A 23,607-nucleotide genomic window follows, 5' to 3' on the forward strand; every position below is an offset into this window, starting at 1 on the left:
GGTAATACACAAAACAAAAGGAAGTCATACACCTAAAGTTTGATCACCAGAGCTCCTTTGCTCAATTAGAACAGGCAGGCCTATCTTTAGATCAGAGAGCCTGCAGAGAGGATATACCTACAGCGCTTGTATGATGGCCGTGTCTCTCAGCACCTACTGTAAGCCTACAGCTGCGCTTGAGCCACAAAAACAGACGAACTTCACATGAGACAGACAGGATTTCATTCAGACTTAACTACTGTTCTGGTGCTAACATCAGGACAGTGGCTGTGATGACTAGAAGCTGACGTTTCTATTGTGTTAAAGATAGTTCCCAGCATGCTGCTGCTTTGGAGACAAGCGTTCGCCATTCTTCTTTTTATATGTCTTTGGCTTGCTTGCATCCTCCTTGAGCATATTGCTATCAAATTTGATGTGACACGATTTCTTACGATTTTTCAATTTGCCATAAAAACAGCTGAAAAGCGCCAAAGTGTTTTGGCTCCGAGCAGAGTGTTCTTGCATTACACAGATCCAGGATGAGCTCCCCACATATACATCCAAATCCTATCCGTATGAGGGAAAACATCAAAAAGTGCTCTCAGATCAATGTACAACAAAAGGACAGCTTCTACCCACACCGTGCTTTTTCCTGGTCTACTCTTCAACTGTGACAAAGTGGTTACCAGCTTCTGTTTCCATAACAACCGTTACTGAGTGTCGATTACCCTAAAAGACACAGAGATGAGAGGAGCTGCAGCCTTTTGCAGGTCGTTTGATGTGACAATTCAACAGTTTAGAGTAGGTGACACTGCTAATAACACCTCTAGAGACCTGACGGACTGCATCGTGCATCTATGAGGAGGTTCATCATAGTGCAACTTTCCCATAAGCTCAAACACTGTGAATCTCTCCTGGAATTTTACAGAAGCCATATTTGCAGTGCTCTTTGGTGGCTTGCACTGTAATTCATCCCCCAAAGATATTACTGTAATATAACTGTATAAAAGACAGAACTTTTCGTCTTGAGACCGTCAAAATGAGTTGTGGGTGATATTATGGTCTGTGTCACCCGCGGCCAGGGTTACTTATAAAAAACTGAGACCATGCTTGGCCGCAAATGAGATTTAAGTGCACTAAAAATGAAAGAAGGCTGAGAGGAATATGACAGACTGAGTACAATCCCTCCTGTCTGCTTGCCTTTCCTCAGGCAAGGATTAACCGGCTTTAACAATATCCATATTCTATAATAAAGCCACCTGACTGCAGTGAGGAAGGCGGATCTCTAAACTCTTCTCTTTCTCTCTAATGTCATTTTTTCCTGAGGTGCACAGCATGTAGTCAAAAACACTGATTAATTTTAAATTAGATAAGCCCTCCATGGACACGCTTATTGACCTGTCTCACGTGTACATACACTTTCTGTGAACTTTCTCGGAATTGATCATGAAATGAGAAGCAAGATTTTTGCTAAGAGTGAAATAAGTTGATTTGTTTAAAGGGATAGTTCACCCAAAAATGAAAATGTGATGTTTATCTGCTCCTAGGGCATCCAAGATGTAGGTGACTTTGTTTCTTCAGTAGAACACAAACAAAGATTTTTAACACAAACCGTTGCAGTCTGTCAGTCTAATAATGGAGGTGAATGGGAATCACGGCTAAAACATACAATAACTAAAAAAATAAAAAAATACACAAACAAAACCAAATTAAACCCTGCGGCTCGTGACGATACATTGATGTGTAAAGACACAAAACGATCGGTCTGTGCAAGAAACTGAACAGTATTTATATAATTTTTTACCTCTAATTCACGCAATGTCCGAACTGTTCAAACTGTCCTGAGCGCGTCCTCCTGAGCGCGTTCTCAACAGCAGGCGCGTGAGGCGTCTTCTTCTTTAGTAAAGCAAGAAGAAGAAGAAGAAGATGGTGGGTCAATGACAAATATGAGTGATGCAGAAAAGATGAAGAAATTACTTTCCAAGACAATGAAAGGAAACATCTAGATTAAAATGTATATACCAAGTTCTGAGAAATAAATCTTTTTAAGTAGGTTTCATATGAAAAAAACATTTATACCTAATAAAACAATTGTAAAAAATTTATATAATGACTTGTATATTTTCTTTACAGACTACACATATCATAATCATGTTTTTTTTTTAAACAGAGCCTTAAAATATGCTTTATACTTCCTTTTGTTGCAAATATCTAATTAATAATAAATTATTAAATTATTAATTCATAATTATCGTTTTTTTCTACCACATGTAATTTCTGAACCTGAACTTTCTGTCATAAAACGGTCACATTATCTACAGTAGGTCAGTGTTATCAGATTTATTAAAGAATATATTTATTTATTAAAAAAAACATTGTTCATCATAGAAGATTTGTGTCACAGATCGGCCAGACTCAGTCACCTCCCAATCACCGCAAACACCTTCACCTGAGCACTGATCACACGCACCTGTCACAAATCGGCAATCATCATCAGTTCCCCTACAAAAGCACACACCTCACATCACTCCAGGGTCCGATCTCGTTGATTCGAAGTGGACTTCCAGGAGATCGTGGAAGAGTGACAGAGGACAGCAAACACCTCAATGAGGGGTCGATGGGAATCCACGGAGCTGATGACAGGAGCAGACTAAGGAGAGGAACACAGGAGAACACACTGGAGGAAACACAGGAGGGAAGTTCAACGAGTAGGGAATACTTTAGCTGAATCTCACGAGTAGGGAATACTTTAGCTGAATCTCACGGATGTCGAGAGAGAGAATGAGTCCTCTCCGAATCAACGAGATCGGACCCTGGAGGGATGTGAGGTGTGTGCTTTTTTTTAGGGGAACTGATGATGATTGCCGATTTGTGACAGGTGCGTGTGATCAGTGCTCAGATGAAGGTGTTTGCGGTGATTGGGAGGTGACTGAGTCTGGCCGATCTGTGACAATTTGTATTTAAGTCATTGTCCATCATTGACCCTATGACCCTAAACTAGCTCAAGCATAATAGGCTTTATTAAAAGTATTTAAACACACACACACACACACACACAACATTTTATTATATGTACTTTTTTAAGTGTAGAAAATTACTATAGCATATTTTGTTGCTGTTGTATCCTGGTGTCACAATGTTATGCTAAATGCAGTTGTTGGAGGAAGTATGGGAGTGTGCTTATTTTCATTGGCGGTTTCTTTGGAGCTTGACTGCGGAGTCCCAGTTGAGTGTTTTGCAGATCTGCCAGACGTGGCAAGAAGTTGAGTTTCACACATGAACACCATCCAAACAATTAGTCAAGTCCCGTGAGGTCGACATGTTTGTGCTGCATATTGTATGACAAACAGGATGTCATGTGGTCAGAACTATCTTGGGGGTGCTTGTAGTGATCAGAAAAAATGTCTTTAGGATAAATCACACATTCCTTGACAACAGTTTTATAGTCCAGCGAGAAACAATTATCTTAAATCCCTCTATGCAGTGTTAGAAAATTCAATATGATCCCAATCCATGTGCCAAATCCCTCCTCATTTTCCAGGAGTGTGGAAGCTCCAATCCTTCCATTCACCTCTGGGGTATGTCCCTAATCTCACCCTGACCATCTGCGAGAGCATCAAACACCTCCATTAGATCCAGTCTGACCATGAGAATGGCAGACCCCCCTGTGAAGGTCCTAATCTCGCGTATTATATCCAGTCTGGTACATCCTAGTGGACACAATACACCATACAAAGGGCCGAACTGCTGCAGGCATTTTCCAGAACATCATTCCTTTGAAAAAGTATGTCCACTGGCCTGAACGATTCTCCATGGGAAACAAATTACCTCAAAATCACAAACATGTCTTCTGGCAGCACGAGTCCTGTCGAGTCAGTTGGTCAAAGACAGACACATGGAAAGACCACAAAGCATTCTGGCGGAACTGTGCTTTTAATGTAAGGCAGGATCCTTTTTTGATCAGGCCAGCTGCAAAGAATGGCGGTTAGCGGACGGTATGAAAAGGGCAGGTGCGTTGGCAGGCTGGGAAGGGCAAGAAGAGAGGAAAAGAAAGGGAGAGAGAACAGCTGGGGCTTTCCGTCTGTCCTTATGTGTAGGGCGTGTCTATGGGTATTGCGAACTAGGCTGCACTAAACAAAGCACTCATGAAAAAGTCCCTCTGTTGGCTTCTTCAAAAGTCCTTAAAATGTGTTTTATGAAGAGGAGGTGATCCTTTATCTTTTGTTCCAGGCATCCATAGCAGCGCTTCCATGAACATGAAAATCCCTTTGAGAGAGCACATCATGTAAGGAGTAAGGAGAAAGGGGGGCGGAGACCCTGGAAGCGACAGAGCTGAAGAACTGACATGCCGGAACGGGGAATTATTCCCGCCATCCTGACCGGCCTGACAAAAGTCTGCTGTCTTCTCTCTCTCTGCCCTTTTATTTTCCACAGACATGTACCAGCCCTCTTTGGCTTGCAGACATAAATATTTAAAAAGCAACTGCACTGTCTCATCAATCTACGAGTCAGTTGCCATTACGGCGGGCTACATGCGGATTTGTCCCCGCTAATGGACACCTAAACAGGCATGGTGCTTCAGGGTCTCATTCTCTGCTTTCCGCACATACAATGACATATTCGTGTTTGTGTGTGCTCAGACGTGCACACTGGGGGAACATAAAGACAGTCTGCCCTCAAATGAAGACCTGTAGCTCCATTGCTGTTAATCCTTACTCCCCCTCAGTGGCATACAGTGCCAGCGCGCTGCGTAGACCTTAATGAATGCGCCAACGGTGAGCCGCAGTGAAATGTAGAGCTCATAAGAAACCAAAGAGGCTAATAAGTCAGACGCCATGTGGATTTAGTGTACAGCACACAGCGCGATGGGATAGAGCAGCCACATATTAGAAATGCCAAAGAAATTGTTCAAATCCATCAGAGGAAGCGTGAGGAAGTCTGTGAGAATGGTGGAAGAAACAATAAATTGGGAATGAGAATCCTAATTTTATTTGATGTAATAAAAATAAAATATCACATGCCTATATGCACATACAGAAAGTCATTATGTTCCCAGTCTAAATTTAAAATGGAGTCACGCAGATTGATATCAGATCATTGAATTATGATGATATGGATGAGATTTGCTGTGAATAAGGTGGCTGTTAATAGTATTACGGAGAGAGTGAAAGAATGAATCAATTTGACAGAAGAAGCCCTCACACGACTTGAAGATCAATGAGAAGCACAGCCATAGATATGTGGCTGCTGCGTTTGGCGGAAAGGCTGAAGGGAACTAATCTTTATGTCCATATTGAGTCTCATGACACAGGACTGACAGGACAACTAGAATTACATGCTCTCAAAGTCACAAGACCACCTACAGGCACCAATGCTATCAGTAGAGGAGTTGTACATTGTATTCATCCCTATTATAACCAATAGTCATCATTACATCACCATCTTTTTTTCCAGCATCAGCATCAACACTGTCATCTTTACCATCAACCTCATCGTTACCATCACCATCATTATTGTCATATCACCATCATCATAATTACCATCACCTTCCTTATAACAGTATCACTGTCAGTATTCCTTATAACAGTATCAGTATCAGTAACACTATCATTGTTACCAGAATCATCATCAATATTGTCATTATTACCATAACCCTCATCAGTATCATTATCATCAGTATCGTCTCACCATCATCTTCATCATTATCATCATCTTCGTCATCATTACATCACTATTTTCATTTCACAACATTATTATCAATTACATCACCATCACTGCTACCACCATCATCGACATCAACTCTATTATTATTGTCATATCGCTATCATCACATTGTCATAATTACCATAATCTGCATCATTACATTGCCATCATTGTTACCAGAATCATCTTTACTGTCACCATTACCATCATCCTCATCATTACCTTCACCATCACTATTGTCATATGTGACCATGGACCACAAAACCAGTCATAAGGGTAATTTTTTTGAAATTGTGATTTATACATCATATGAAAGCTGAATAAATAAGTTTTCCATTGATGTATGGTTTGTTAGGATAGGACAATATTTGGCCGAGAAACAACTATTTGAAAGTTTGGAATCTGAGGGTGCAAAAAAAATCGCCTTTAAAGTTGTCCAAATTAAGTTCTTAGAAATGTATATTACTAATCAAAAATTAAGTTTAGATATATTTACGGTAGGAATTCACCATCACTATTGTCATATGTGACCATGGACCACAAAACCAGTCATAAGGGTAATTTTTTTGAAATTGTGATTTATACATCATATGAAAGCTGAATAAATAAGTTTTCCATTGATGTATGGTTTGTTAGGATAGGACAATATTTGGCCGAGAAACAACTATTTGAAAGTTTGGAATCTGAGGGTGCAAAAAAAAATCGCCTTTAAAGTTGTCCAAATTAAGTTCTTAGAAATGTATATTACTAATCAAAAATTAAGTTTCGATATATTTACGGTAGGAAATTTACAAAATATCTTCATGGAACATCATATTTAATTAATATCCTAATGATTTTTGGCATAAAAGAAAAATCTATAATTTTGACCCATACAATGTATTTTTGGCTATTGCTACAAATATACCCATGCTACTTAAGACTGGTTTTGTGGTCCAGGGTCACTTATCACTATCATAGTCACATCATCATAATTACCATCATCCTCATCATTACCATCACTATCAGTATTGTCATATCACTATCATAGTCACATCATCATAATTACCATCATCTTCATCATTACATGACCATCATTGTCATCTCATCAGCACCATCATTACATTACCACCATTGCTACAATCTTCATCATTATTGTCATCATTACCATCACTATCATCATAATACCATCACATCACCATCATTGTTACTAGCTTCATCTGATCGTTATCATTATCCTCCTCATTACCATCATTACTATCATTATTGTTATATCACCATCATCATTACATAACCATCATTGTTACCAGCATTATTGTCATCATTATCGTCATCCTCATCATTACCATCACTATCATTATTGTCATATCACCATCACCATCAGTTACCAGCATCATTGTCATCATAATCATCCTCATCATTCCCATCACTATCATTATTGTCGTATCACCATCACCATCAGTTACCAGCATCATTGTCATCATAATCATCCTCATCATTCCCATCACTATCATTATTGTCGTATCACCATCACCATCAGTTACCAGCATCATTGTCATCATAATCATCCTCATCATTCCCATCACTATCATTATTGTCGTATCACCATCACTGTTACCAGCATTGTCATCATCATTCTCATCATTACCATTGCTATCATTATTTTCATATCACTATCTCTGTTACCAGTATCCTCATCATCCTCATCATTACCATCACTATCATTATTGTCATATCACCATCACTGTTACCATCATCGTCATCATCATCATTCTCATCATTACCATCACTATCATTATTGTCATATCACCATCATCATCATCATTACAATCACCATCATTGTTACCAGCATCAGTCATCATTATCCTCATCATTACCATCACCATCATTATCATATCACCATCATCATTACATAACCATCATTGTTACCAACATTATTGTCATCGTTATTGTCATCCTCGTCATTACCATCACTGTCATTGTTACCAGCATCATTATCATCATCCTCATCAATACCATCACTATCATTATTGTCATATCACTATCATTATGATACGATCATCTCTACCATTACTTCATCATTGTTAACTGTTTTATCATCATTATTGTCATCATTACGTTACTATTATTGTAACTGCCATCATCACTATCATCTTAAACATTACATCAACATCACCATCATTCTCATAATTAGCATCATCATCTTCATCATTACCTCATCATCGGCACTGTCAACATTACCATCATCCTCATAATTATTTTTAATAATAATTATAAATAACTTATATAAATAACTTATATAATTATTTTTAACAAAATTATTGTACCAGCACTATTATTTTCATCTCAGCACCATCAGCATCACATGTTATTTTTACTGTCATCATTACCTTAAATATCTTTGTCATCTCACCATCATCACTATCATTGTCACGTAATCATCAGCACTGCCATCACTATCATCAACTCTACCAACAAAGCAGTTAGAACAGTTAAATGTTCATGCATATTCTGTATCTCACTCAATCTTTGTTTTGGTCAGACAGAGCCCAGCCTCACCACCCTCATCTGTCAGTCAATTCAGGCTGGATTAAGGATGTTCGAAAGAAGGTGAGAGAACACTTTATCATTCCTATCCAGCTGTTAGCCCATCCTTTCATCCTCTGATGTTATTTTCATGTCTACGTGTGTGGGAGTGGCAGTTCTTAAGTTCTTAGTTCTTAAGACCTGTCTACCTGCAAAGCCACATTTCCACCTGTATAAAATCCTCACAGGGATGATATTGCACTAAAATCTCCCTACTTTGCTTGATATATTTTACACAATAAAAAGACCTGAATGACATTCTGACTCAGAATGTTGGTTATGGTGCAAAGAGGACCACCAAAGGAAAAATCAATTGGAAAGGTTAGATTTTTTAACAGGGACACACTCCACATTCCCAGACATGCCTTGTGCTGCAGAATGTGAATGAGATTTCGCATGGGCATCATCTGGTCAACAGCGAGGTCACTGCATTGATTTTTTATTTTTTTGGTGGTAAAACAATTCTGTTTTTCTTTCATTTTTCCCACCTATTGTCAAAGATGTTCTTCTGACCTCCAGCAGAAATCTCAGAGGGGGTAGTTGCCGGCGGCAGCAGGCAGACCTAAAATCACAATTAGATGTCCTTCTCTCTAATCCAGCATTTTCGCGATTCTCACTCCGCAGCCAGTGTGCTAATGAGAAAATGTTTTGGGTTATTTTTACTGTGGTTAAAATCCTCTTAGATCTGACCTCTCTGATCTAAGATGACAGGGGTCTAAGAGCACAATGAAGAATTTTTTAATTTTCCTTAAGGTTACAGCACATGGGGGAGTTCACTTGAACTGCTCCTGTTGTTTTAATACCCAATGCACTAAAGGAATTATGCAAATGTAATGATAATGCCACAAACACACCCAAAAAACACTATTTGCATGGTGCAATTCATAATTTTGCAGGCCGATAAGAGTGAAGGTGTATATATGGCTGAGAATAATGCTTTTCTCCATTATCTGATGAACTAACGCTGCCATGACATCTCTCTTAAATAAAATGATGTTTACCACCTGCTTTCTGAGTCACAGACCTTTGAAATATCACATAAAAAAGTCCACCCCACAGAGTGTTTAATGGAGTGCCTACAACTGGGACAAATGAGTTGCACATACACAATCATGCACAGCTGCATGCATGCATACTGTTATCATATCAATATAGCTTTCTATTCATTTAATTGAACTGATTTAGAGTATCCTGCTCTGGGCACACAGCGGGAGAATGTGTAAGCTCTGGCTGTAGATGTTCACTGAGGAGCCACTGTTTATTAGATGTGTTGTCATTATTGTTGAGACAGTTTAATGGAACCACATGTGGGCAGCCCTGACTCATCTCAGTGGAGAGCTAACAAGCCACTATTAGCCATTAGCTATTCTTCTAATGCTATATTGTCCTGCACGGCAGATCAGACCCAGTCCTTTATACTAACAGGCATAGTGGATATTTGGACAATTGCTATTAAAATATAAATATATTAAAATGGAGGGGGAAAAAAAACATTTATGGGATTTAATTCAAAAGTCTTCTATACTTCAACCATTTTAGTTTTTCCCCACCATGATTAAATTAACTCTAAATTGTAAAACAAATGTTAATACTCATAATTTCATCTAATGGAGCCGGGCAGACTGATTAGAATCACTATCCTTTCCACTCAGTTTTTTCTCATTGTGGATTATTTATTTGTTTATTATATTCTGTTCTTCTGTAATTATTTGCAAAAACATGATTTATCAATTTACTTATTGATTTAATGTTGTAGCAGAGACTGACTTTTGCCTGTGGTGACGATTTGCTGTTTGACAGCTGCTGCTGTTTTGATTTTAATCTCTTGTTACTCATAATGACCAGCCAGATTGTGTGGTATGATCCTCTTGTCTGGCTGTCTGGGTCAACAGAGTGGTTTGATTTAGAAGATAAAATCCATTTCTATGGTCTGTCTGTCACTGTTGCCAGGCAGGATGGAGCCGTTCTGAAGTTACTCAAGCGAGCGAGACTTGAGTCTTTACAGTCAAAAGGTCATAAGTTACCTCACATGCTTAGTTGGGATCAAACATATATCAAAAGCATCTTTCATCACTGTGGAGCCAACTGAAGGCTTTTGAGGAGGATGAAATCATCTGATAGATAGAGTGTGCCCTCTCACCTACATAAACCATAACTGATGCATTTTCTGTATTATATCTCAAGGATTATGACTAGCCCTCTGATCAACAGACAGAGACTAGTAACTCTTTGTTATATGGTGTTCATAAACAAATCTGAAGAAAATGTGAGTGGTGGTTGACCATGCAAAAAACTCTGCCTCGAGTTTTCTTAGTCAGCTGCTATGCAGATTTAGAGTTGTTCTGAAAGGTTGCTTCAGTGCAAAGTGACATGATCCCATTGATTTTCAAAAGAGAATGGCAACACGAGCGACAGCAACCCTTTGGCGACAAGATGTAGGCATGTCAGCAAAGTTGAGAAATGTTTATCTTTATGCAAGTGTGGAGCGATTCTTTGTAAGCGACAACTGATAGGAGTGTAGACTGTGTCAGTGGAGCAGAGAATTAATGGAGTGATTTTGCTGTTTTATATGATATGTCTGTATAGACAGATAGATAGATGGATACAATAAAACATAGATGGATATAATAAAATGACATGTGGAAAAGAAACCGTCGACAATCTTAGTGAGTTTAATCCATACATTAATTTCTTGTTGACTACCTGATGCAGTTCACATTGAAACAATTTCCCCCTGCTCTGCATATTTTGTATGCATCTCTTATCACAGACGTTTGTTCTATTCGACCGTAAGGATATTCTGCCATGATTCCAGTTCCAAGCGAGCATATTATGTTCCATTTAAAGATCATTAAAGTGCATGAGATGTGAATTTAAATTGTAGGCCTATATATTTACAGAAATATATTATGTCATACTTCACACTTCTCTAGTAAGTGTAGTCTGTGTGTGAAGACGCTGCAGGCAGTGGCGTAGCGCAAATCTGTGAATGAATGTTCTGAAGTGAAGTAAACTTTGTGGGATTACAAATTTAAGAATCTGTCTTAAATCTACTGATCCTATCATTTCAGAAAGTCGGGGCAGAGAGGAGCAACAATAATGTATGTGGAAAATAATGTTTTTTTTTTTTTTACCTTAAACCGTGTAAACACATTACAGCATTACACCAAATACAAAAAATAATGTTATTTTTTAGCATTGTCATATGACCCCTTTAAGGTTGTTATGGTGCTTTGCCTCCATTTCTAAGCACTGCCCCCTAAATGTACATAAACTACAACAGGGATCCTCTAAATACACTAAACACACCTGAGCATGCTAATCAATGTCTTCAGGATCATTAGAAAATCACAGGTAGGTGAGTTTGATCAAGCTTGGAGATAAACTGCAGTGCATTGGCCCTCCAGTGCAAGTTTTGAGGAACCCTGAACTACAATTTATCATTGCCTTAGACTTTTGATAACTGTAGCATTCTCAGTAAAGAAGCTTGCTGACGATACCCAAGAGTCTCCTTGTCTTCGCTTCTGAGTTTCCAACAACTTCAACGGATTTCCCGTGCTCAGGGAATAGGGAGCAATGAACACTGTGTAGGGACCATGTAAATCGGAACACAGTTCATGCATGGAGCTTTCTTCTAACGAGCTGATGATCTGAATCAGGTGTTAAGCCTGAGACACACTGCACGATTTTAGCAATCCTATAAGATCATTGCATGTCACACTGTGTGACATGGATCTAATAAACTTAGCTACAACATGTGTGTAGCTTGTATGATGATGACACCTATTGATTCGTATGCTACGACGCGTGTTACTATAAAAGTAAATAATAAACGCCATCAGCATGCACTAGTGGTAAACAAAAAGCATGATAAATCACACTTTAGCAGTTGTAGTTTTTATGTGTGCTGAAAAAAAGTGGAAGCGGCAAAAGAGGAGAGCTTGAGATAGCAGTTTCATGTTTTAGCGCCATGTCGCGTTGATTTCATGTGGCATTTTTATTGGTTGGTCAGTTAACATGGATCCTACCAGCAAACACACTGTGTGATGATCACACTGTATCGTAGGCTATCTTTGGTCGCAAGACCGTGACAACGGCCATCTTTGAACCTCTCCCACTGAACAACACAGGACCACTGATTAGGAGCCACGATCACAGAAATCGCCATGATTGTTTCATGATGCCAATCTTGGACTGGAATTGGGAATCGCTGGTATAATCTGAATGAATACTGCTGGCAGTATGAGCAAGTTTAAAGTGTATATTGATAGATCGCTCATCCGGTTAATGATTTAATGCACTAGCTTTGCTGAAGTTTTTATAACAACACTCTCCAATAGCAGAATGTTGGATCTGTCCCTCCTTTACTATAAGTCTATGGGATTTTTCATCCATTTAACTATCAACCATGTAAAAACCACAAGTCTGATCACTTAGAAAAGTAATACAGCTTTGGTTAATTATCCCTGCATGTATCTACACCAATACGTTTCTTCATTGATGACCATTCAAAAGTAGCTCAACATTCTCAGAAAATACAAATTTCTGAAAAAAACCCCCCAGCAAGAAATAAATTTGAAATAGACTGTTTTTCTCGTCTACTACAATTAACATCACAGCCAATGCACAATAGCATAGCAAAATAGCTCTAGCACGATAGTTATTACTAAAGATTTTTGGACACATTCTTGTGGTGCTGTCAGCCAATCACCATTATCTGTGATTATGACTTATATTGTTTTCCAGTGGTTCCAAAGTGATCAGTCACATGGCCTTACAGTTCAGGGTCAAAAAACATGTGATCACGAAGCAAAGTTTGCAGCACCCAGGTTGCGTACTTCTGGTGCTGCATGTGCTAGCCGAGCGACTACCATTGAGATGAATAACCATGTTAATGGAATGCAAATCAGTTGGCAATGGCCTGTTACCAGCAAGACATAAGCTAGAAACCCTAGCAACCATGTATCAGTCCTATTGCTTCAGGAAACGTTGAATGACATCTCAGAAGTCCAGCATGACCAAGATCTCCACATTTCCACATGTTCATACTGTACTACTTCTTTAATGGAAAACCACATCTGCGCGCAATGTGTACGATAAATCACCTTCCTCTCTATCGGAGCCACTGAAGATGGCTTTCACAGACCGGTTGATGGCTGCTCTTACCTTACTGAATGCCCAGGAGTTTAATTAGCATTGGAGCCACCTGGATCTCTCTATGGAGTGAACATCTGAAACAAAAACAAATTCAGATAGAAAACAACCTGTTACTGCCTGCTGCTTTATCACAGCGGAAAACACGAGAGGGAAGGAGGGAGATCGAGATGCACATCTGCTGGAGTTTAATAATACCTTTGTTTTACAGGTCTGTTTCATCAAACATACACAGCTATTCTGTACTGTCACACGCATGCACACACTTCTTCCTCCTACACAGCATGTAGATTAATGGTTACGATAACAGCAGGTCTGTATAGGTGGAGATGTCTGTGTGTGTATGGGGTCAGAGCAGGAAAAGGGAGCGTCAATGTGTGTGTTCACCCCAAGGCTGTGTGTACTGTCAGCATACACTCTTAAAAACAACACAGAGGAAATTAATGGAGGAGGAAATGAATTATGTCTCGAAACAATTGGCCAGACTTCACAGCCAGGTTACCAGGGGCTGAGGGAGTCCATTCATCCCACTGAGGAAAACAAACTCTAACACACACACAAACGTATAGACTGACAGTTAGTTTAATAACAGGAGAGGAGAAATGAGATGGTTCATAGCCTGTAGTTAAGAAGCTGAGGCCATTTTTTATGCCACACTGATCGCTTTCTCTCTCTCTCTTTCTGACATTGCACAAATTGGATAGGTGTTATAGCACATGTGTGTGAAAACACCTTTCCCTGTCTGTCTCTCCCTTTGCTGATAAGTGTTTGGTGTGTGAATTCACCTTTGGTAAGGCGAAGGCGGAATCAACAGGAAAGTACACTTGTTGAGTGCAAGATGTGTCAAATTTAACTGTGTAGGTAATGAAACCACTGGAGAATATGCAGTGGCCACAAAAAGTGTTTGAACGCTTATGCTACACTTTCAAAAATAATTCTACATAATGGCATGGCTTTTGTTCAGGGGTTTTTAAAACTGGTGTCCAGGGACCCTCAAAGGATCTCTAGGTGGTCTGCAGAGAATGTAAGAGAAAAAAAGACTATACAATGTCTTCTCTGGGGTTGTAAAATTCGTGATGTAAGACAAGTAGTGACAGATAATTTCTTCTGTATTGTGGCGTACATCCGAGTGAAACAGACTGTATGATGTAAAAATAAAAAAAAACCGTTGAGAAGGAACTTGGTTCAATCATTTTTGACTGGATGGAGGCAGATCTAAATGTGAGTTTGCAGTCAATTATAACATAAACATAAGCAGACTAAATGTTTGTTGAAGTTGATGAACTGCACACTGCAATGAACTGCATATGTCACCAAAAAGAAGTTTCACTGGAAGACTGAGTTACAACATTTTAATTAAAAAAATGAAACATATGCATGTTCACAATAAGATCATTAAAGGGGTCATATGATGCGATTTCAATTTTTCCTTTCTCTTTGGAGTGTTACAAGGTTTTGGTGCATAAAGAAGATCTGTAAAGTTGCAAAGACTAAATTCTCAAATCCAAAGAGATATTCTTTATAAAATTTAAGAGTCAGCCACGCCTACCTAAAACGGCTCATTCTAACACGCCCCCACATACCTACGTCACGATCTGGGAAGATTTGCATAACGCCGCCCAAATGTTCACGCAAAGAAAGAAGGCGTAACTTTTATTTTCGCTGTATACTTTGCTTTTCATTTCTACAACCACTAAAATAAATGCAAGCAAACAAACAAAAAAATAATTTTGATTGTAGCATAAGTATCCAAATAGCTTTTGGACGGTCACTGCATGCCATGCACTGTAAATGTATGATGGTAAACATTATCACAGGTTCACGAGTTAGTGTTTATGGCACATACCTCTGTCTTTATATGTGTGTGTGGGCTATAGTCTGAGCAGCTGGGACCGTCAGTAATTCCTGATCCTGAGGGGGTTGTTATTCTGCAGTTTATAGGACCATGCAGCTCTTCATTCCCTGGCTGAGACACCACCACAGAGACGGAGGCAGACGGAGATGGAAGGACGGGGGGACCAAACCACAGAGCTCATATGCCATTCCAGTGCAATCACACAGCGTCTTTACTTTGCATTCTGGAACTCATGCAACACACCACCTGCACACACACACATTCACACGGGCTAAATGAAGGGTTTCAATAGGCTGTGATTGATAAAACATGTCTCGCAGTGCTTACTCACTGAATGAACCTAAGAAAGAAGGTAATGATACCCCTCGATACCCACTGGAACTGGCTAAGACGCCCTCTGGGTAACGGTAATGTTTTTCTCTTGTGTTCCCATGGCCTTGCTCAAGCAGTGGAATGTTAAAAACAAGCCCATTAAAAGGTGGGGAAAGTGCTGGGTGAGGGATGAGTTTGTGTGTGTACGTGTACTATGAGGGACAATAAGCAGGTATCCAAACTCTGCTGAACCTCTGCAGCTGTGTTCTCTAGTTACATAAACACACACAGCCAAAAAAAAATGCCATTTTGTAAAGGCCTTTTAAAATCCTGTAAACAACACTGAAAAGACATGTGTGTCATCAGCAGAACTCAAGGACTGACAGCACTGTACAGTACAACAACAACAGATTTAAAAACATTTATATGCAATGTACACTATAGATTGTGATTAAAATGTATAATGAGTGATCTGTTGGTTCTGTGCAGATGTGCATCAGTTTAAACAGTTGTCACTGTGCAGTTATTTTATACATAGTTAAACGTGAAAAACAAAAAGTTAATAGTGACTTTCAGAACACAGATCCGTTGTCACAGATGAGCACTTCAGAATCTCGATGGAAGTAGCTGGACACCTGCCCCCCGGTTATTTTTCCCAAACTGTTTTATGAATACTGCGAATTTGGACAAACTACTTATTTTTCGCATACAATAGGAAAGCAGCTTTATAGGACGCTGATTGTGCGTTTTAGTTCTCCAAACAAACAGAACAGTAACAGTTCCAAACCATGAGTGCGCCTCTCCGAGAAGCAAAGTATGGTGAGGTTTCGTTCAGATTGTTTGAACAAATCGGTTGAATGAATGATTCAAAGACTCGTTTAGTAACTTTCGTTCCTGAATGAATCAGTGTTGTTGAAGGAATCGGCTGAATGATGATTGACTCAAAGAAGAAAGCTGTTTGTCGCCACCTAATGGTGTAACATCATGTAAAGTAGAATGAGTAAAATACTGACAGGTCTAGAAAATACAGACAAGCGGACCATCTTGGGGTAGAAATTGTAAAATGATTCATAACATTTTTTTGTTTTTTTTCGTTGTTAAGGATTCAATTAAATATCAGTCTCGTTTTAATAATTAAAAACATGACTGTGAACTGCATTTTTGTTGTTTTACTCCACACTCAATATTTCTGTCAATATTTCAGCGATCATGTCTTTTGCTCCACATTTTTATTTCGTGAACTGTAGACTATGCGGTGAATGAGTTGCTCGTTTGAGTCGGTTCTATTCAGTGAACTGGTCTCGTCTAGTTACAAAAATGGTCTAAATTGGTTCACGATTCAGCCTGAAACATTGAACAGTCTGTTCAGGCATGTAGAAAAATCATTAGCAATAAAACTACAGTGCGTAAAAACTATTTACCTGCTATAATCCATTAAATAATATCCTGAAATGCATGCCAGTGATGAAGAAGATTTTAGTAAGACAACTAAAAAGACAAAATTCGACAAATGGCGCCATGTGCAAGACAAGCCACTTAATTTACATGCATCAAAGTTCAGGTCTCATAGAGATTTAGGATCATTTTAAACCTTATATTTATAGACCTGTGTGACAACTAATTTTCAATGCTGGTATTAGTGAGGCCATCTTATAGACTTCCATTGTTTCTGTTCCAACTACAAAATAGCAAAATTTGTCTCTCGCTTGGTTACAATACACTTCACACAAAACACACTGCCTTCCCTGCTTTAGAGAATTTTTTTCTCTCTGTGTGTCATCTGTCAAAAGTTTGCATTTCAAATGATAATTTCTGTGTTTCTGTTTAGGAAATAATTGCCAATCTCACTTTGCAGAGTCAAATATCTGTCTCCTTCCTTCCAGCCATTCTGCGTTCACTCTGCTATATTCTTTTCTTCCTCCTCTGGAAAAAAATGCCTACCCAGACTTTGATGTCCAATCCAACTATCTCAAGGTAACACTAACAAAATAAAACATCACATTATTGATGCTGCAATTACAAAACCGATCTAGCAGCCCTTTCCTCTGTCTTTCACTGTCACACACTCGCATATTTACACTCACACAAACCTTATAATTTTCTCCTAGTGAGACGTGAATTTGATTATCTTCTGAATAGATAATAAGCACCAAAGATGATTTATAATGTCATTATCGAAGAAGGCATTTTTACAGCATCAATATAATCATATTTCATAAAGTCCATTCCCCCACGACAACCGAACGTCCAACTTTCACCAACAATATAAAACGATCAAAACATCCCGAATAATTATTTTCAAAACAATCACTGTGCAGAAAGCGAGAGAGAAAGCCTTTTTACAGAAATGTAATTTGATTTTGCTGGAGGCAGATGAGTCAGAGGCTTTCGTAGCGCGGCTGGAGAAAGACTGACTGCGAGCAGCCTGCAAAAGACATCTCTAATTTTCCGACAGTCATATGACTGGCCATTTTTAACCTGCCTTCACCCCCTCCCACATCTCCTCATTTGCATACAGGGGAATAATAACCCAGAGATGTGAGGCTACAGAAACAATATGACGGGTAGTGTTGATTTCACCTTGGCTATGAAATATAATTGCAGCATGAAGGGAAATGTGAGACGTACGAAGGCCCGTCTGATCTCAGCAGCAGTTTGCGTGCTGCTGCCAAATACCTCAACGGCGACAGACAGCGCATCGAGACGAGGCTAACACCAGCTTTCATCAACCCAAACATGCCACTTATGGTGTTTAAACAACCTTAATGAGGTCCTTCTCCACACACCCATTTGAAGAGGGCGGTTGGTGGGCACTTGGTATTGACAATCTCCCTAAAAGGGGAGGGGGGGTGCTGTTGCAGAAAAAAAATGACAGGTTGTTGCTTCATTTTGTTCAGCATGATGGCAAATCTGTTGTTAGGTAGATATTTACAAGAGCTGAAGCTAAACAGTTCATCTGGGTAGAATAGTAACAGCTGCTCTAAGGCGGTGATAAACAAGCACATGCTCACAAAATGAACTCAAAGACACCCTGCCTCAAGAAGATTCTGGAACTTTTTGGTTCTGGAACATGATAAAATAGAAGATCTGAAGGCAGGTGTGGAATCTCTTCACAGAAATATTATACAGACCGTGGTCTTTGCCATCACATATTCCAATCCAAATGAATTCAGTGTGAAGAAAGACAATGAGAGTCAGACTTATCTCCTTTTCAAGTCACAAAAATGCAGTATATTAAATTAGACTTGAAGAGAAATTTCTTTTTTTTTTGGGCTAACTTTGTTTCTCAGAAAGACAGTTTAAACAGAGAAAATGTTTGTCAATTTGTGACTGTGTTGTGTATCGCAGTCAAGCTCGAAACTGCTGTTTCTGAAGCAGTCTCACACCGGACTCCATACTTTATTCACTAAACATCCACTATACAGCATTTAGTTGCTCATATGAAGTGGATTAGAGGGGTTAGATATTCAAGAGTTTAGTTTGAGGCACTCAGTTGAATGTGAAAAAATGTCTGCCTACAAGATATGGAAAAATGTCACTTTTAGTCTTGTTGAGAGTATATTGATCTCTAACATTACATCCAATCTAAAGACCAGGAACAAGACATTAACAAGAGTTGCAGATATGGCAAAAATAAGCAAAATCATTTGAAAAATCACAGTCAGGCATATACACAATACAACCAGAAGTTTTTTTTTTTTTTAATGAATGTGAAATGATGCCTGCAGTGCCCAGAACAACTATGAATCAGATTAATTATAGATCATTTATTCTATCCCTTGCAGTTTTATCGAACAATTCAATTTTTTAAGTATTTAATTGATCTTAGCAGGGTTGTTTAAACAGAGCCCAATGTGAACTGTAATGAGAGTATTGTCTCAAGACATCTTAGGTTTCTAGAAAGACCATTACAAAAAACAAAACAAACAAAAAAAATGGCTGAGAGAAACAATCCCGCCCAGTCCAATTCAAGGCCTTCTCAACCAAACCCAAACATCACGTATTATCAGAGAAACCACAAGACTGAGTCGGCAAAGACTTCAGCCCTGATCACTGACAAATTCTCCTGCTCTGTTCTGTGCCCCTCGCTCCTCCTTGATGGATGGTGAATTGCATTTCTCGAACGTGGCTTCGCTGTTAATGAGGGAAGATAGCAGGCATCCACATGACAGCACATTCCTGAATGAGCCACATAACTGACGCTTCATGATATTATTTGGTCGGGGGCTGTCAGGATCCAGAACAAAATAATTATGCACATGGATCATTAGTCAAGTCAACATCAAACAGGAAACAAACAAATGTGCCCTTGTATCTGCAGGGATCTGGGTTTAGACGGAGACGGAGGCCACTGCTGCTCCATGATGCACAGCGAGCCGCTCTAAATTGAGAGTTTTGAATGTATGCATAGCTGAATATCTTATTTATGTGGTGTGATGCTTTCACTTCTTCTGTGTTCATTATTTGTTATGTTTATGTTTTAAGTGAAAGACAAGATCACAGTGATATATCTAATGAGTCATGGAGGGACGTTACTTTTGAATGTCTGTCCATGTATGGAGGTTATGTGTTCGATTGGATTGTGTGTGGTCTAGTCTGAAGGGCTGTCTATAAACTGACAGTGTTTTGGAGACAGTGGCACTCACCTCTCATCTGTCTCCCTTCAACACAGCTGCAAAGCAAGGTCAGACGCTGAATTAGGACTGAAAAGTGATTTCAATGGATTGTCTGAGATGAGCTCAACTTAAATGGGACTGAAATGGACTTGATGTGAAATTTACCCCACCAATGTTTGAGATTTTCCTACAGGATCGATGTGCAGTGGAACTCAGTAAAGTAAAGAGGACAGTGTGTTTACACAAATAGACAAACAGACAGACAGATGGACGGATAGATGGGTAAATAGACTGAAAGACAGACAGATAGATAGATAGATAGATAGATAGATAGATAAAAAAAATCACACCAGTCACAAGTATCGTTAATCATACTTTATTAAATAATAATAATAACAATAAAAAAGAATTTTTTTCTGTACAAAGTCTACAAACAACAATTTTTGAATGTTCTGACCAGTGCCGGGATCTCCATGTCTTTTGGTGTTGGCCTCCTGTCCCAGACAGACGAGGTAATACTATCACAGCTCTGCAGCAAAGCCAAAACAGGCCAGAGCTCCAAGGCACTTGGAAAAGAGTCAACAGCGTCCAATAAAAACCGAGCTGAATACACACAATCTCTCCCTCTTCATCGCTCTCTCCCCCAACAACTGAACAATCCGTGTCTCCGGCTGCTTTCCGCACTCCCTAATAAGACGAGCCCCTCCACCCCCCTCGCTTACCCACAAGTCAACAGAACTCCCAGCGTGGCTCTGCGGAGTGAGAGGCCAGTCTGAGGTACAATAAAGAAATTTACACACACTTCCCCCATGTGTGTACTCGTTCTATCCCTCTCTTCACCTCGAGGTGAAACGTTCTGTGAAATTCTCACCCTTCTCTCAGGCTTGCACCAAACCTGGTCTTGTTAGCCTTCATTTTCAGCAGCCCAAAATAAACCATGGAGTAAACAGACAGGTGAAATGAAAGAAAGCAAGTGTAAGGCCTGACTCCTCCGAGGCCCCAGTGGCTTCAAACCCAAGGACTGGTGTTTCAAAATGGCTCTCCTCCAAACCAGTTTGCTTAAGGCTCGATTGTTTGTACATGAAAGTGGCTTGGGGATTTTCCAGCTCCTTCACCAAAGTCGCTCTGCCAGCTTGAGTCTTTGTTACTTCAAGAATAGGGTAAAGAGAGGAGGAGAGAACTGAAGATGCTCTCTCTCTCTTTCCACTCTCTCAACACTTTTTAGCTCAGTGGCTCTGAATCCTTAGCAATCCATAGGTTGCGATGAATTAGTTTGAATTGTCAGCACAGAGTCTTCAACGCTATGCTTAGAAATCAAACAGTCAAAGCAAAAAAAATAAAGGAAAAGAGAAAAAATAGACACAAAAGACAATCCTAATACTTCAATCTAAAAGGATTTTTCTGAACGTAATACAGCGTGTTTCCTTTCTCGTTGTCTAATGGCCACAACAAAAACAATATGCTACAAACAGACTGAAGTATAAAACATTCATAAGAGGCGTTGACACTTCAAAACGGTTGTGAAAGTGGCAAAAAACAGGATGGGATGGGAACTTAAGCGAGTCAGTGAAGAGACACGAGTCTGAACTAAAGCAAATGCCTACAATATTCTAGGCCACAGCGTTCACACAATGGAGGCCGAGATTTCACAAGCAATCTGTCTTCTAGTCCGAGTGCCTCTCCCTCTCTTCTATCTTCCATTAAGGATTATTAGGTTGTATTTTTCTTTACAAATCTATAGCAATATACATTTATTTAAAGTTCTTTTTCTTTTTTGAGGGGTAGAAAGTCATTAGTTTGATATGTGTTGATCACGATTCACTCCCATTGAGCTGTCCACAGGAAGCCTCTATGCTCCCAGTGATCCTTCAACAATCCTGGTCAGAGATCAGCCCTATATTAGTGGCGTGAGGTCCATTCACAGTTTTGGATCAGGCCGGCACCAGTTCACAAGTGGACAGAGCGCCTCTCCTGATCGGCTGCCATCAGGCCTCGGAACAGCAGCGCTGCTGGTTGATCTTCACCTTGTGCTTGATGCCGTCATACAGCTCGAAGTTGTAGTTCTCCAGCGTGGTGGTGCTGCGGGACGACAGGCCGTTGTAGGAGCAGGTGCAGTAGAGCAGGAGCCCGGCGCAAACCGCTCCCAACAGAACGCCCAGGGAACTCATGACGATGATGGTGACCAGAATGGGATCAAGGGTGTAGAGCCAGGCGTTGTCTTTCTCTGAGATCCGCGTCACTGGAGGTTCACGTGAGGGGTTGGGTGTGGTCCAGGCAGGGAACGGGAACCCTGGAAACAGGAGACAAAACAGTAGATTTTATATTGCGCTCTAATAAAATGTTTGGTAACACTTTATTTCGATAGTCCACTTTAGACATTCTATTAACAGTAAGCAACTTTGCAACTACATGTCAACTAGCAGTTAGTAGAGTATTAGTAGACTGTCTGCTTAATATCTTCTAACACTTTCTTTGTCAACATTCTACTAACCCTAAACCTACCCTAACAGTCTACTCTGAGAGTTAGTAGACATGTAGTTGCAAATTAATGAGAATTAGTTGACATGTAGTTACAAAGTTACTTATAGTTAATAGAATGTCTAAAGTGGACTATCGAAATAAAGTGTAACCAAATGTTTTTCAGTTATTGAATTATTCAATGCAGGTACACTGAAAACAAGACTTAATGTCTTAAAGAAGTTTTGCTTTTCAAGTATAAAATACTGATTAATAAAAGATGTTTTGCAGTGTTGTTTCAAAAGTCAGAACAATTGATGCATTAGTAGTCTTGCAGTTAGTTTTCTCTTTCCAGTCAGCTGCTGTTGTAGCAAAGCAATAGCTTTCTAAAAAGTTTGAAGTGTGTTGTATTCTTGCATGTGTGACCCTGGAGCACAAAACCAGTCATAAGACGCACAGGTATATTTGTAGCAATAGCCAACAATACATTGTATGGGTCAAATTTATCTATTTTTCTTTTATGCCAAAAATCATTAGGATATTAAGTAAAGATAATGTTCCATGAAGATATTTAGTAAATGTCCTACCGTAAATATATCAAAACTTAATTTTTGATGAGTAATATGCAGTGCTAAGAACTTCATTTGGACAACTTTAAAGGCGATTTTCTCAATATTTAGATTTTTTTGCACCCTCAGATTCCAGATTTTCAAATAGTTGTATCTCGCCCAAATATCCTATACATCATTGGAAAGCTTATTTATTCATCTTTCAGATGATTTATAAATCTCAGTTTAAAAAAAATTGACCCTTTATGAGTGGTTTTGTGGTCCACGGTCACATATGTCAAGCTACCTGAATAATATTACATTCTGTTATGGCACAGACATCTGAAGGTAACTCTATCGCCTGAGTAATGAAATTTGTTACTGGTCGAATAATGAAGGGACTGTGCATTTATAATGC

The 23,607-nt window shown here is 39.3% G+C and overlaps 1 protein-coding gene across 1 annotated transcript in view; it reads right to left on the reverse strand.

The window, feature by feature from the left end:
- Window positions 1–20,606: 20,606 nt before the first annotated feature.
- The window catches only part of LOC107716756 (neuropilin-2-like), a 66,472-nt gene continuing 63,471 nt past the window's right edge, over window positions 20,607–23,607 (reverse strand). The window contains exon 17 of the mRNA XM_016523305.1: window positions 20,607–22,474. Coding sequence (XP_016378791.1) covers window positions 22,170–22,474 — 305 coding nt within the window. The 3' untranslated portion in view covers window positions 20,607–22,169. The remainder of the gene's footprint in view (window positions 22,475–23,607) is intronic.

The sequence above is a fragment of the Sinocyclocheilus rhinocerous genome, unplaced genomic scaffold (genome assembly GCF_001515625.1).
Source record: "Sinocyclocheilus rhinocerous isolate Xijiao unplaced genomic scaffold, SAMN03320098_v1.1 scaffold1441, whole genome shotgun sequence".
NCBI classification, from domain to species: Eukaryota; Metazoa; Chordata; class Actinopteri; order Cypriniformes; family Cyprinidae; genus Sinocyclocheilus; species Sinocyclocheilus rhinocerous.